Raw genomic sequence first — 15,000 nt, forward strand, 5'->3', positions numbered from 1 at the left:
GCCATGCAAGCCAAGCCGGTCAAAGCTGCATCAATCAGCAGGGATTTGCTCCGTCAGCCCGGAACATATTGATTACTAATGATTACTGCTGGCTGAGGACTTAATGAAAATCCAGACTCTGTGTGTGTGTGTGTGTGTGTGTGTGTGTTATGGAAACAATTTATGTGTTTTCGTCTTTTTCTCTCACATTCTTACTTATGTTTTTTTTCTGTCTGTCGGGTTTTATGTCCACTTTCCCTTCTTTCTTTCTCTCTTTGTCTTTGAGTGTGTGTGTATGTGTATGTGTGTGTGTGTGTGTGTGTGTGTGTGTGTGTGTTCTCACATTCCTCCCAAACAGTGATTTAGGTTTTGACCTATGACCCCTCCGTGCTAACTAGGGTCCACAACCTCATGATGTCATGCACACACACACACACACACACAAACCGACCACCCCCACACCAGTTTCCCTGCTGATCTGGGAATCTCTGTTCCTTTCTGATCTGTCTGATCGCAGGCTGATCACTTCATCGTCGAGGTTTCTCCGTGACGATTCGCTTTTCATTGTCCGTCACACAGAGGCGACGTCACAAACTGACACCGGCAGTTTATCGAGACACCATAAAAAAAAAACAATCAGCAAAAGAGACAAGAGCCAATCAGTGAATTGTGTGTGTGTGTGTGTGTGTGTGTGTGTGTGTGTCATAAGTCCCAGTCAAGAAAACTTTACGTCAGCCTTTACTGCTCTGTGCCCTCCAATGTTTGTTCAAGGTTTGGTGTTAAGTGCAGGCCTGTGACGGCGTGTTAGGGCCACTGTAGGGGGGAAAAAATTCGGAGTCTGGATAGGGAGGGTAAAATTCCAAGATTAAAGTTGTAAATTTACGAGAAAAAAAAATCACAAATTTATGACAGAAAAACTAAAAGTAATTTTTCTTATACTTCTCTTTCTTATACGATTATACTTCTAAAGGCTCCTCATGTGTTGCCCCCTGCTGGCCGTGTCTCAGGCCTGCAGCTGGTCGCCTCAGCAAATTTTACTTTGACATGGGATTTAGGAACAAGGAGATCCTGCCGATTTGAGCCCAGAATCAGCAGATTGTTTTCTTCTGAATCAGCCCAAGTCACAGCAACGTCTCTTCAGAGTCCAGATGCTGAGGAGAGGATTGTGATTCTGGGCTCAAACCAGCAGGATTTCCTTCTTGTGAGTTTTACTCTCATAAATTTACAACTTTAACTTCAGAATTTCTGAGTTTTTTTCTTGCAAATTTGTCACTTTATAATCTCAAAATTTTTCCAGAAATTTAAAGCTTTAATCTCAGACAATATCAAAGTTTTTTTCTAGTAAAAAATGAGTTTTTTTCTCGGTATATCACTCTGCCTCCCCTGACTTTGTAATTTTTTTTCCTCCCCACCATGGCCCTAACATGCTGTCATATAATACCTCAATACTTGTAATTTTTTTTTTTTTTTTTTTTTTTTTTGGCATGAAAATAATGAATACTGGCACAAAGCTACTGGCAGGTTGAATCTCATCCTCTGGGTTTGGGTATGTTGGCTTGCCGAGGCGGATGTTGGTGTAATCCCACCAGGAACTGAGTGTCAATCTGCTGTTGGGTTTGGATTACATGACAGGGAGAGAGCCAGCCACATGACTAACAAGGCTCGGTGTAAGACACACTGCATGCGGTTTAAAAGACAAAAAATGCTGGTTGAATGTTGTTGGCAGGGGGAAACCAGGTTAGGAAACCTCCAGCCGGGGTCAGCCGGAGGGTGCGCTTGTTTTATATGACAACACGCCGATAGGGTATGTGATAGCAGCCCTTCCACCGCATGGCGAGGCGTAAATCAAACACAAACCCTGGAGTCTGTGGGATTTGGGATTTGGGAAATGTTCAGCGCTTGCGTTCAGGTATGTTTATGGCTTCATACCCGCCGTGAGTTACAGCACATTACAGTGAGAAAACACGAGGCAGGCAGTGCTGGATGTAAATTTGGTGTGATTTAGTGCCGTGGGCTGCAGGGTGGTCTGCTGGGGCCGGAGGAGTTTACACGGACTGCAGCGCTCCTGATGGAGGGCCCGGGGCCAGGAGGCGCCTCCGTCTGAACGTCAGCGTCCTCTCTTCGCTGTTTTCGGTGGCTTTGGAGCGCCTGCAGACACATCCGAGCGCTTCATTTCAGCAGCTTGTAGCCCCTGACCATTCAAACCCCATTTTAGTGAGGAGGGGGGGTCTTCAGAGGGAGATGAAAGGTCAACAGAAGACATTAAACATCATCTGAAAGCAGGGAACCTGAGGACTAAGATTAAGGTATTCTAGTCATAAATCTGTAATAAACCTTGTGTTTTGGTGTGGCACCAATTTATTTATTTTCATTTATTTAGAGTGAATAAGGATTAGAACATTATGATGGAAGGGAATGATGTCATGTCCAGGCTCAGTTATGTATCATAAGCTGTTGCTGCAGTTTTTGGGGTTGATGCTATCTGGTGTACAGATTTGACCAGTCGAGAACTGATAATAATCCCTCCAAAATCCCACATTGGGACACATAGACCTTGAGGAACACCACAGAAAAATTAATGCTTTGATTTAGTGTCAAAAACCTTTGACATTTGGAGATTTCTGTAAGAACTGTATTTTTTTTCCCGGTGATTGGATGTTGAGCGTCCTGTTGTGTAAATGTGTCAGAAACTGGCCCTTATTGTCAGTCCAGCTGGAGAAGCAGAGTTCCTCTGAACGGCCTCGCTCTCTAGTTTGTGTCTGTAAAGTTTGATGAGGCTGTGATTCTCCTAGAGGTCACTAGAGGTCATTTTATACAGTGATGTTTTTAGACATGAATGGTATCATCGCTGTTAACCGCTGGTGACAGCAAAAAACAGAGGGACTGATGTCGGCTGTATCTCAACGCCTTGGAGTAGGGTTTTTTTTTAATTTCAGGTACTTGAATGTCTCTCAGTACTTGCCTGGTAGTTAAAGGGACAGTTCATCCATTCCCTTCCCACTCTAGCTGTTATATAGGACAGTAGTGGTACTGTCTTCCTCTCATTGTTATCATTTCTGGATACTGGCTGGATGCTCCAAATGCTAACCGTTAGCCTCCTGCCATCAAGCTGGACTTCCCCCCCAGCAAACATTCAGAAAAATAACCGCCTTAATCCACCAACATCCATCAAACTGTTAAAGGAACAAAGTTTGAGTATGATTTTACAGCCAGAAATGAGATCAACATTTTGAAATGATGCAAAAATAAACAAATGACTAACAACAATAATAATAATTACAACTAATAATGATAATGATGATGATGATGATGAATAAAAAATAAAATCGGTTGAAAAGTTGGTGAAACGTGCAACAGAGGAGTGGAGACAGCTCTCCACAAATGTGCTTGTGAGCTGCAGAGAAAGTTGTTTTTTCCTCCGCCGTGCGTTCATGTGTTCAGCGAGGAAAGCGACACAGGAAGTGCGGGAGTTACCCGACCTCTCTCTGGACGCTGATGACAGGAAAATACTGAGATTTGAGCAAAGCTATCATCGTCTCAAAATCTTAAATTTCTTTCCTCCTGCAGGCCCAGCACTCGTCTGTCTGCCTCTCTGTTTGCTGCTGTCTCTCTTCCTCCTCATTTCCTTTGTTTTTTCTTCTCTCTTTTGTCCTTAATCCCTCGCTCTGCTCTGTTTTCTCTGGTCATATTAAATGTCTTTTAATGTGGGGTGTTTTCTCTCCCTCTCTCTCTCTCTCTCTCTTTCTTTTCCTCTGTGTTATTGTCTCTCCATCCTCCCCGACGTTCCCCCCTCCTTTTCTCTGCGGTCACTCGATAAAAACACCCAGAGTTCCTTCTTCCTATCCCACAATCCTCCACTAATGATGTCCGCCGGCCACAAAATGAAGCCTGACGCCAGAGGAGAGAGAGAGGAGAGGGAAGGAGGGAAGGAGGGAGGAGACAAGGAAGCAGGACAGGAAGGAAAAAGAGAGGGTGGAAAGGGAAGGAAGAGAAGATGGGGAGGAAGGAGTGTATGCCGTATATATACATATATATATATATGTGTGTGTGCATGTGTATATATAAATTCACACACATATGATTGTGTGTGTGTGTGTGTGTGTGTGTGTGTGTGTGATAATGAGAGGCTTGATTTCAGCTTGTTATCAAAGAATGCCAGTGAAAATTCTGTGGTGTAACCGCACGTGGTGTGTGTTTATGTGTGTGTGTGTGTGTGTGTGTGTGTGTGTGTGTGTGTGTGTGTGTGTGTGTGTGTGTTTGTTCCTTGACTGTGACTTAAACAGCCTTGGCAAAAACCCAACTTCACATCATGCATGTTGCTCTCCCTCTCTCTCTCTCTCTCTCTCTCCCTGGCTCTCTCTCTCTCTCTCTGTCTCTCTCTCTCTGTCTCTCTCTCAGACTGGAGTTAGGGTTTGATGATGTGATTGGTGGGATGTGTGATAAATCTTGTTTTGTGACGGAGAGCTTCCTGTCGTCTCTCTACGAAGCAGACGACTGGACGAGCTGTAAATTAGACATGAATGAAAAATATGCACCATACAAAATAAGCATGCATAACAAGATAATTATAAAGCTGAGAATAATTATAAACTTGGTAGGAAAACGATTTTTCCGTGGCAAATCTGCAGAGGCCAGAAAAACAACCGAGGTGCTGATCTGTTCATCTGCTCTTTCCTTTCCTTCCTCTTTCCTTTCTTTTCCTTTCCTCATTTCCTTTCCTTTCCTTTCCTCTCCTTTTCTTTCTTTCCTGTCCTTTCCTTTCCTCATTCCCTTTCCTTTCCTTCCTCTTTCCTTTCCTTTCCTTTTCTTCCTTTCCCATTCTTTCCTTTCCTCGTTTCCTTTACCCATTTCATTTCCTTTCCTTTTCTTCCTTTCCCATTTTTTCCTTTCCTCGTTTCCTTTACCCATTTCATTTCCTTTCCTTTTCCTTTCCTTGCTATTCATTTCCTTTCCTTTTCCTTGTTTCCTTTCTTTGTCTTACTTGTTTCCCCTCCTTTCCTTTCCTTTTCTTTTATTTGTTACCTTTTGTTTCCTTTCCTTTTTTTAAACTTAATTCTTTTCCTTTCCTTTCCTTTCCTTTCCTTTCCTTTCCTTCCTTGTCTCCTCTCCTCTCAGATTTATGACACGCTGTGTAAAATCTTGTCAGAAGTTTGGATTTCCTCGCTGATGCTGAGTGTCCACATGCCGACATGTCAGCATGTTTTAAGTATTTCTCTGCTCTCTTTTACAGTGCTGTCTGATGTAATATAAAATATATTTATGATAAAAGTTACTGCGTTCAGATTGCCGAGGCTCCAGCGGCTCCCAGCTCCTCCTGACGTATCGCTCAGTGATCCGATGCCGCCCGCTCATAAACTCAAATCCAGAAACTCTCATTTCAACATTCAGCCTCAGGAGGTGAAAAAAACACAATCTCAGTTTCTGAGATTGTTCCAGAAGCCGTCTGAAGCCGTGTTATTTCTCTCACTGATGGATGTCTGTGTGTTGAAACTGCAGAGGGGATTTAACGGGCTTGAGGCCACCGGGTCGTGGCTTTTCGTCCTCACACACATCACACACATCACACACATCACAGCTTCATCAGGTGGAAGACGTGCAGATGTGAAGTGACTGTGAGGTGAAAGCCCCAGTGAGGGTTATAGCACATTGATGTATCTTTGTTCCCAGGTTACTATGTTCGCAGTTCAGCCAAGAGTTCAAGAGAGACCAGCCTGTGAGCGAGACACAAAGAAGAAATGTTAAAAATCAGTAAGATTAGAGAAAAGACTTGTTCGTGATGCGTTTAATGACCTCACAGACTGCGGTGATGTGTTTAATGACCCCACAGACCACCGCCGTCCACAGCGCCGCCTCCTCTTCTGCCTCTTTGCAGCAGCTCCATTATCACCACCTCCTCCACTGCCGCCATGTTTGTTGTTGTCAGTAACTTTGGACTCTGCGCTGCCCCCTAGTGGATTTACTGCTGAACAGCCACCACAACATAAAAGACGTATGAAGGCATGCACGTGTTTATTTTCATGGGTAAAGGAGCAGAAATGAGCCTTAAACAGTGTGGCTACCTTGGAGCTGTGGCATTAATGTGGAAGGAGCAGGTACGGTGGTGACGTCGCAGCTTGATGACTTCCTGTTAGTAAAAACAAACCGCCTGCAGAACTGACTATTCAACATCGTCATGTAATAGATAGATAGATAGATAGGTATACTTTATTGATCCCAAACTGGGAAATTCACATGTTACAGCAACATCATCAATAAAAACATAAAATAAAATTAAAAGTATATACAATAGAGACTAAATATGCGAAATATATACACTAAAGACAACAAGGGCTAAGTATATACAATAAAGTAGCCTAAGAATATGAGATGTTTAAGTGTTGAAATGTAAGATATACCGATGAAATAATAAATATGAAAAATGAAATATACAGATAGTAGATGGTATGGCACAGGGTAAGCTTGAAACCATGGAACCAGGAAAACCAAGTGGAAAACCAAGTAATGAAGACCCAGATCAAATGTCAGTGCTGGCAGTGATCCCATGAACTCCATGCTTGTCAACATCTTCAGCGTCGAGGACGCTGGATGGCGAAGGCGCAGAGAGCTTCCACGTAGTAAACACCACGAGCGAGAAGTGAATGTTGTGAATGTTTTTTCCCAAGTTGAGGGTTCGTGTTTACGGCTGTGAGGATTTGACCTGAACGCAGCGTTAATCCCAAACTGCCTGGCAAAAAAGAAGGTGTTTGTAACCACTTCAACAAAATCAAAGTTAACAATTTCTTCATCAGACATCTTTAATCATGCATGAATTGAATGCATGGATTAGATTGTAAAGCGCTGGAAACACACTGGTACCTCTGAGCAGGACTAATGTTCATACATGGACGATGAACTTTTACATGCAAAAGTGCAAAGTTACAGTTGGAGTTGCCATTACTTTACACACCCAGACTATTAAATACAACTGATAAATATATTTATACAAACAGTTATGTCTAAGAACTACAGTTTTATTCAGAAAGTACAAAGAAAATGCATTTTTCTTTTTTTTTTCTTTTTTTTTGCCACTGACCTTATTCTTAAAACTACCCACTGTGCTGCTAGCAGGTTACAAGGCCCCGAGGTTGTAAAAATCACTCAAGTATCTCATGTATCATGTATGTTCCCAGGCCAGTATGTCAAATTAAAGCCTCCATATACAGTGGATATAAACTTCTGTAAAAACAAAGTGAATGTGAGTTTGTCCATTGGTCTGCGAGTTGTTCGGTTTTATTTTATGATCTCATATCGCTGCGTGTTCTCTCTCTCTGACCTTGTTTCTGAAATGACACCGCAGGGTTTTTGTTGGGTTTCAGAGGTCATGAAACTCACTCAGCACACGAGTGAACCTGGAAGATTTACTTTCAGAGGAGAGAAAGAAAAACCGAGGGCCGCTGCAGAGCTTCAGTGAAAGCAGCGCGGCGGAAAAGTTAGAGGAGCCCGAGGCCGACCAGGCAGCTGCTCGCGAGCTGTAACTTCCCGTGCATCGCGTCGATCCGATCACAGTGTTAATCGGTTTTATAATCACTTTGCAGCAAAATTCTGCTGCTGGAAAGTAAAAAGTAAATGAACTCAGAGGCTGCGTGTCTCCTCTGTGAACTCGTGGAGTCTCACGTGTGTTGTTGCAGCTCTGGAACAGGTTGGATGAAACTCACTTTGCGCTCAGACCAACATGGAAACTTTGTATTCCAGCAGGCAAAAAAACACCATCGTTGTATTTTGACATGCAGCATTTCCTGCCAAACCTGTGATGTGGAAATGTTAATCGCTAAAGCAGAGATGTCAGAGATACAGAGATACAGCTCGCAGGCCAAACACTCACCCAGCCCCCAAGATGTTCTCAAGAGAAATAGGAAAAAATAAATAAATAACATTTTTTAAATTGAAATATTTGTGTCCAATTATTATCAACTATGTGTAATAAGCAAAATAAGTGTAACAAGCAAAATAATGATCAATTATGATGAATTAATTAGACCTAGCACTACAAACCATCCATTGGCTGGAAGTAGAATCAGCTGGTAGAATTTTTCCACAAAGATGGAAAGAGAAGTTTTTTTTTAATTCTGGGAGATAAATGGCAAACCTGTCTGCTGTATATGTAGTTCTGCTTAATTTAATTCAACATTATGTGTTAGGGCTGGAACGATATGTTTATCTCCTGATTAACTACTATCACAATACTGATATGATACTGATTTGATATGCATTGGGATTTTTAAGTATTGTGATTTGATATTACATGGACTGCAGGGTTTGTGGCCCAAACTGCATGGGATTAGCATAAGGTGGGCATGTCTGCAAAGATTTCTGTAAGAACTGCTTGTTACGGCAATGGGATGTCAAGCACTCTGTTGTGGAAATGTCCTGTCGACCTGGGAAACCAGAGCTCCTCTGAACGGCCTCGCTCTCTAGTTTGTGTCTGTAAAGTGTGATGAGGCTGTGATTCTCCTAGAGGTCACAAGAGGTCATTTTATACAGCGACGTCCAGTTTGACAAAATGCTCTGCCTGCAGTGAAATCGCTGCTATGGGGGCAAACATCATCACACATGAATCAAATGTGGCTCATTGAATCCACAAGAGTCTCAGCTTTCCAGTCAAAGCCAACTGATGCAACTCCAAGACTGTTTAGGCCCCAGTCTGCACAAACACACCATTTTACAACAGGCCACAAGAACACATGTGGACTGCAGGGTCTGTGGCCCAAACTGCATGGGATTAGCAGAAGGTGGGTGTGTCTGCAAAGGGGAGAGCCGTGGCTGCCCAGAGAACCCATTTTCAGTCAGACATCTGGAGGTCAGAGGTCAAGTGACCCCGCTGGAAACAGACATGACAGTTTTTACCATCATCAAGATTTAGCTGAATTTTGCTGACAAGCTAGTATGACACACTTGATACCAACGGATTCATTAGGTAGTTCAGTAAAAAAAAAAAAAAAAAAAAAAAAAAAAAAAAAAATCAATTAAAAATTAAAAAAACAAGGAAGTGAATTGACCCCCCCCCCATCCCTATTATATGTGCTTTTAATGTGCCAACATACAATTTCTCATTGACGTTTTGATTTACAACAATAAAAGAGAGAGTAAGCTAAAATATCCATGCTGTGACTCAGGTTGGACTGACTTCAGCAAAAAATAATCTGGCCCTTGTGAGGTCTCATTTGAACGAATGCAGCCCACTGCTTATGATGAGTATGCAGTTTCTTTTTTGTTTGTTTGTTTTCTTTTAACCTGGTCACTCATGAAGTACATAAATTCAAATCTGCAATTTCATGCACTGTAAAAACGCATTCCACATTTCAGTCGCAGCTGAGACGACTTTCTTAATTTGAGTGGTTTTTATCAAAAATTACGGTTGACTTTATTGCTATACATTCCCATGATTTGTGTGACTATTTTGATGCCGCTGCCCTGGCGGAGGGATACATGCCGGCGGTCACATGTGGGCTGTGTGTCCTCCGGCAGAAACAAACATACAAACAAATCAAATGTCGCAAATTATTTTGAAGGAATTAGGAAATCCCCATTCATTTCCGCTGTACACACTTGATTTTTTTGTTTTTTATTTTTTTAATGCCAACAAATCAGAGGCAAATGGTGACATGACCTCTAAGGTCAGTGAGGTCAGCAGAGTGTCCTGGCCTCCGCCGCCGCCCCAAACACAATTAGTGCCAGCGGGCCTGACGTCCTGAGCATGTAATCCGTTTTCCTTGCATGCCACTCCAGGAGAAACCATAAAATGCCTCAGTAAACTGGGAAGCATGTTTTCCTTCATCATTCAGCAGGAAATAATCAGATTTAACAGAAAATATAAGCACACAATAACCATTCATATGCCCATGGTCCTTCATCTTACTGTGAAAGACACACACACACACACACACACACACACACACATATCTGTCTGCATTTAAAAGATAGTTAAAACTTGTTCATGCGTGTAAATAGGTGTGTGTGTGTGTGTGTGTGTGTGTGTGTGTGTGTGTGCGTGTGCGTGTGCGTGTGTGTTTGGACACAGTTGTATCTTGGTGGGATGAAGTGAGGATGATTCAGATGAAGAAATGATGTGTGTAAACGGAGGACTGCCAACGTTACAACACACTCCAACTGTGTGTGTGTGTGTGTGTGTGTGTGTGTGTGTGTGTTTTGCATACAGGCTACCATAGCTAATAGCAGCTAGCATTAGCATGTGAACTGCGTGGTTATGTTTATGTCAACATGTGTTTGTCTTTTCACAGCGTTGGTGGGCGCGTGTTGCCCAGAACTCTGGTGGGATTCATAAAATAACTGACAGCCCTCAGCTAGCCACCTAACCATGCTATCTGCTCAGCTAACCACCCCTGTTGGTAGCACATCAGATTAGCACACTGGCTAACAAAGCTAATACAAACTAGTATTAGCATGTTAACCGAAACATGGTTAGCCTGCTGGCTAGATAGCTGACACTAGCTCACAGGCTGTTCACGCTAACTGAGCTAAGTCATGTTGAGCTACATACGTGTTCATGCTACATGTGGCTCTGTGGCGCAACGGATAGCGCATTGGACTTCTAGTCGAACACTGAGGGGTGATTCAAAGGTTGTGGGTTCGAGTCCCACCAGAGTCGTGGTTTTGGGGTGAAAGTAAAGAATTTAAATGACGTTCATGTGAGTGAAGAACAAACAGCCTGTGTGTGTGACTGTAGGCCTGACCGACACTGTAACTAACACACTGCTCTGTGTGTGTGTGTGTGTGTCAGTGACCTGCTGGAGGACCTGGAGAGAAGCCCGCATGCTGCTGCCATCGCCGAGTGCTTCGTGGAGAGGGTGAGTACTGCCCTGTGTGTGTGTGTCAGGGTGAGTACTGCTCTGTGTGTGTGTGTGTGTGTGTGTGTGTGTGTGTGTGTGTGTCAGGGTGAGTACTGCTCTGTGTGTGTTTGCGCTCCAGTGAGTGAACTGAGTTGCTCCACTGTTGGTTTACTGGATGTTTGGGGTTCACAGTGTCATGTTTCCTATCAAACAACACCCTGACACACACCTCATGTGTCACCTCATGTCATGTCAGCAGAAACTGGGTCATTGTTCTACTGAAGGGTTCTATTAATACATCAGAACACTGGCCTCAGATCAGCCTCTGCTGTACTCTACTGTACTTCATCCTGCTTTACTGTACTGTGCTACAGTAAAGCAAATCCTGTGCAAATCCTGGGGGGCGCCATTACCCTACAAAAATGCACTTTATTTCCGCCAGAAGTGGTTTGCGCAGCGTATGCCGGTGTAAACAAACTTCCATGCTAACGCAGCTTCGTCTGGACATGTAGCTCGCTGCTCGTGAGGTTTCAATTTTAATAATTATGTCTTTACAATGGGAACACGATTCAACCACCTTGACTGTTTGTGTGAAAATAAAAGTTTATGTAAATGTAAAAATGTAATTTCATTTCATTATTGCACTGAACTACGATCATGAATGCTTTGCCTTATGTTCCTTAGTTTAGTTTAGTTTCTTTTAACACAGTTCATCATTCATAGTAAGCTCATGCTGTACATTAATAACACTGGATGAATGAATTGCTTTGAGGAAACTAAACAAATGGCTTCAACAAGAAAGAGAACGTGTTTAATCCTAACAGGTATTAAACCGTAAATTACAGAAGCAGCCCACATAATTACATCACTATAAAAATATTCATATATAATATTAAAAACTACAATGCACACAGTATTTGTTGTGTTTATCTGTATTTAATGAACAACATGGCTGGGTGCTGATAGACAGGGACACAAGGCAAGATTCTAAACCTCACGAGGCACTCTGATCTGTGGACTCTTCAGGTTAACTAGGCCAGCACACTACTGCACACGTCGTTCCCGAACCACTTTTTTTTTTTTTTTAAGTATCGATCTTTAATTCCCTTTCGTTGGCAGGACAGAGCTAGCTAGCTAAAAACCTATGTATGTCTGTGGCTAAAAACAAACCAGCACGCCAAAACGGAAATGGATTGCATCGATGGGAGGAGTTTAGGATGTAGAGCGGAAACGGCTCATAAACTTGTCTATACTATGCTATGCTATACTATACCATAACATACTATACTATGCTATGCTATGCTATGCTATACTATACCATACTATACTATGGTATGCTATGCTATGCTATACTATACTATATTATACTATACTATGCTATACTATACTATACTATACTATACTATACCATACTCTACTATGCTATGCTATGCTATGCTATACCATGCTACACTATGCTATGCTATACTATACCATACCATGCTATGCTATGCTATACTATACCATACTATACTATGCTATGCTATGCTATGCTATGCTAAGCTATACTATACCATACTATGCTATGCTATACTATGCTATACTATACTTTATTATACTATGTTATATTATGCTATACTATACTATACTGTGCTATGCTATGCTATGACATACAATATTATGCTATGCCATGCTATGCTATACCATACTATACTATGCTATGCTATACTATACCATACTATACCTATGCTATTCTATACCATACTATACTATGCTATGCTATGCTATACTATACTATGCTATGCTATGCTGTACTAGACTATACTATACTATACCATATCATACTATACTATGCTATGCTATACTACACCATACTGTACTGTGCTATGCTATGCTATAAAATATTATACCATACTATGCTTTACTATGCTATGCTATACTGTGCTATACAATGCTAGATTCTACTGCCTTCCATGCTACTGAAGTAACTGTACTTTACTGCACTCTAGTCACCTCTACTACATCACAGTCTTTTTTCACTCTACTGCACTCTACTGTCCCGAGCTCTGCTTGTTTAAAAGTCACATCTCTTATGTTTTTATTGACTGGTTTTAACTTCCAAGTGTACAACAGGACTACACACTGTGCTGAAAACAGGTATTTCTACTAGAAGTGTGTATTATGAAAATTATTCTTGTCATGTACATGAAGTTTTTTTTAGTTTATCAGCCAAAGACGTAGCCGAGCGGCACACTGCAGAAACTGATGATTTCATTAGATTAGAGTCTGAGGGAGACTCCTGCTGCATGTGGACGTAACTGTACATGACGCATGTTGAATCGTTCTGCTGTTTATCTGCCGCTGTTTCCTCTTTCTTCTCGTTCTGCTGTGTAAATCTGTGTCAGCGACGACCAATCCAATTTCCTGCGTGCTCTAATGAGCCTGAGCAGAGGACATTAGATTAAACTGTTAGAGACACTAGGAGCTATTTTAAGAGCCGGACAACCTGTTCTTCTCACTGTATGTGCACACGTGTGTGTGTGTGTGTGTGTGTGTGTGTGTGTGTGTGTGTGTGTGTATGTGTGGAGTGCTCTTGGACAGGGCAGCCTTCCTCCCCATGGCCTCGGAGGGAAAGGTCAGGGCTAATAGAGCAGGAGAGGAGAAGATAATGGGTCATCATAGTGGGCCATTGTTTCCGCCATCAAATCATTTTTATTGGCTTATTTAATAGTAACATTCATGCATAATAGTGCATAATAATGTACTGTGCATTCACGCCAAAAACGCACACACAAACACACAGACGACATGATTGGCTGGTGGAAAGGTGTTAAAGTAGGAAGTTGCAAAAACATTGGAATGTCTGCTCACATGAGAGGAAAGAGGACTGTCGAAAACTGATTTTAGACACTCGTCAGCCTCTGATGTGTGTGCAGACGGAGCCGTGCACGTCAGTGTTTCCTCCGTGATTTGTTTTCCTGACCGCAGGGGTGGGAAGCCCAGAGGCGCGTCATCTCAGAGAAGCTAAGAGGACATAGATTCAGCTCAAAATGACCAGCCGGCGATGTTCTCAACAATCTGCTGCCGCCCATGTAGGAGGCTAATTCCAGCTCCTCATACTGTTTCTTTATACAAATCCAATAAGCACAAATGAGTATATATATGTGTGTATATATATATATATATATATATATATGTTGTTCTTATTATGACTAGAAAATCCATCCCTTTCAAACATGACACAGAAGACAGAAAACACTACAGGTGTGCGTCATCAAATGAACCATTTAAAAATCCTGCTCAACTTGCTGCCACATTGCTGAGAGCAGACATTAATTCAGATGTGTTGCTCAAACTGATAAGCCTCATGTGGTTTTATTGGTAGAAGAAAAAATACGTCCAGCCCTATCAAGTGTCAGGACCGAGTGGTCTTTTTTCCAAAAATGCTGACAGAAGTGGCGCCTGAATCGACTGTCTTGGCTTCTCCTGGACTCTGAGAGAAGCTGTCCAACAACTGATAACTGAAGTAATGTAATAGTTGAACTGAGAAATTTGTTTTTCTTGGTAATAACAAACTGTTTCTAAGTGATTTTCCCTCCTTGATGAAGGTGCTGCTATTGCCCAAGATAACAGAACAGCTTCTTTAATATTTTGAATGTCGGGGAAAAAAACCTGTCTGATGTAGAAACAAACTGAGAAATGCTATTAAAAGTCGGGATCCCCATCTTTCAATCGATTCCTCACTGGAGGTCAGTAGACCAATCAGAGGAAAAGAAGAGAAGAAAAACCCTGCTGTGTGTACAATCTGATTTTGTACATAATAGGACAAACTTTGGCAGTTTTGTTCTGTGATATATGCAGGTTTTAAACGAGAAGCTGCCCTTACAGCTTGGAAAGACATTACAGCGTTGTGCATCACAGGAGGTGCAGAGCAACAGCAGAAACGATCTCTGCACAGTTAAACTGGGCATTATTAATCACGCTGATGTTAGTTTTACAGTCCAGAAGCAGCCAGCTCGCCAAAGCCAGCTGAAGCGTCTCTGTTGTCGTTGCGTCTGAGGAGCCGAGGTGAATCTGAGGACAGGAGTGAATTCACTGCAGCTGCATCTCACCTGCCTCGCAGGCCATTCAGGAGGAAGCACAAAATCATTTTGCACATGATTTTAGCATGGTGGGTAATTATCTCATTGTGGAGGGAGAGGAAACATTTGCAGAC

The 15,000-nt window shown here is 42.2% G+C and overlaps 1 protein-coding gene and 1 non-coding gene across 7 annotated transcripts in view; both read left to right on the forward strand.

Annotated features, from left to right (window-relative positions):
- Positions 1-15,000, forward strand: part of LOC115370359 (mucin-5AC-like) — a 100,073-nt gene that overhangs the window by 46,030 nt on the left and 39,043 nt on the right. For all 6 annotated transcript variants that reach the window (XM_030067348.1, XM_030067349.1, XM_030067347.1 and 3 more), the window contains one exon: positions 10,757-10,823. In XM_030067348.1, the coding sequence (XP_029923208.1) occupies positions 10,757-10,823 (67 nt within the window). The remainder of the gene's footprint in view (positions 1-10,756; positions 10,824-15,000) is intronic.
- trnar-ucu (transfer RNA arginine (anticodon UCU)) lies at positions 10,534-10,624 on the forward strand. Its single transcript is given in 2 exon segments — positions 10,534-10,570; positions 10,589-10,624. It is a non-coding gene; the product is annotated as a tRNA-Arg (tRNA).

Source organism: Myripristis murdjan, chromosome 13 (genome assembly GCF_902150065.1).
Source record: "Myripristis murdjan chromosome 13, fMyrMur1.1, whole genome shotgun sequence".
Taxonomy (NCBI): domain Eukaryota; kingdom Metazoa; phylum Chordata; class Actinopteri; order Holocentriformes; family Holocentridae; genus Myripristis; species Myripristis murdjan.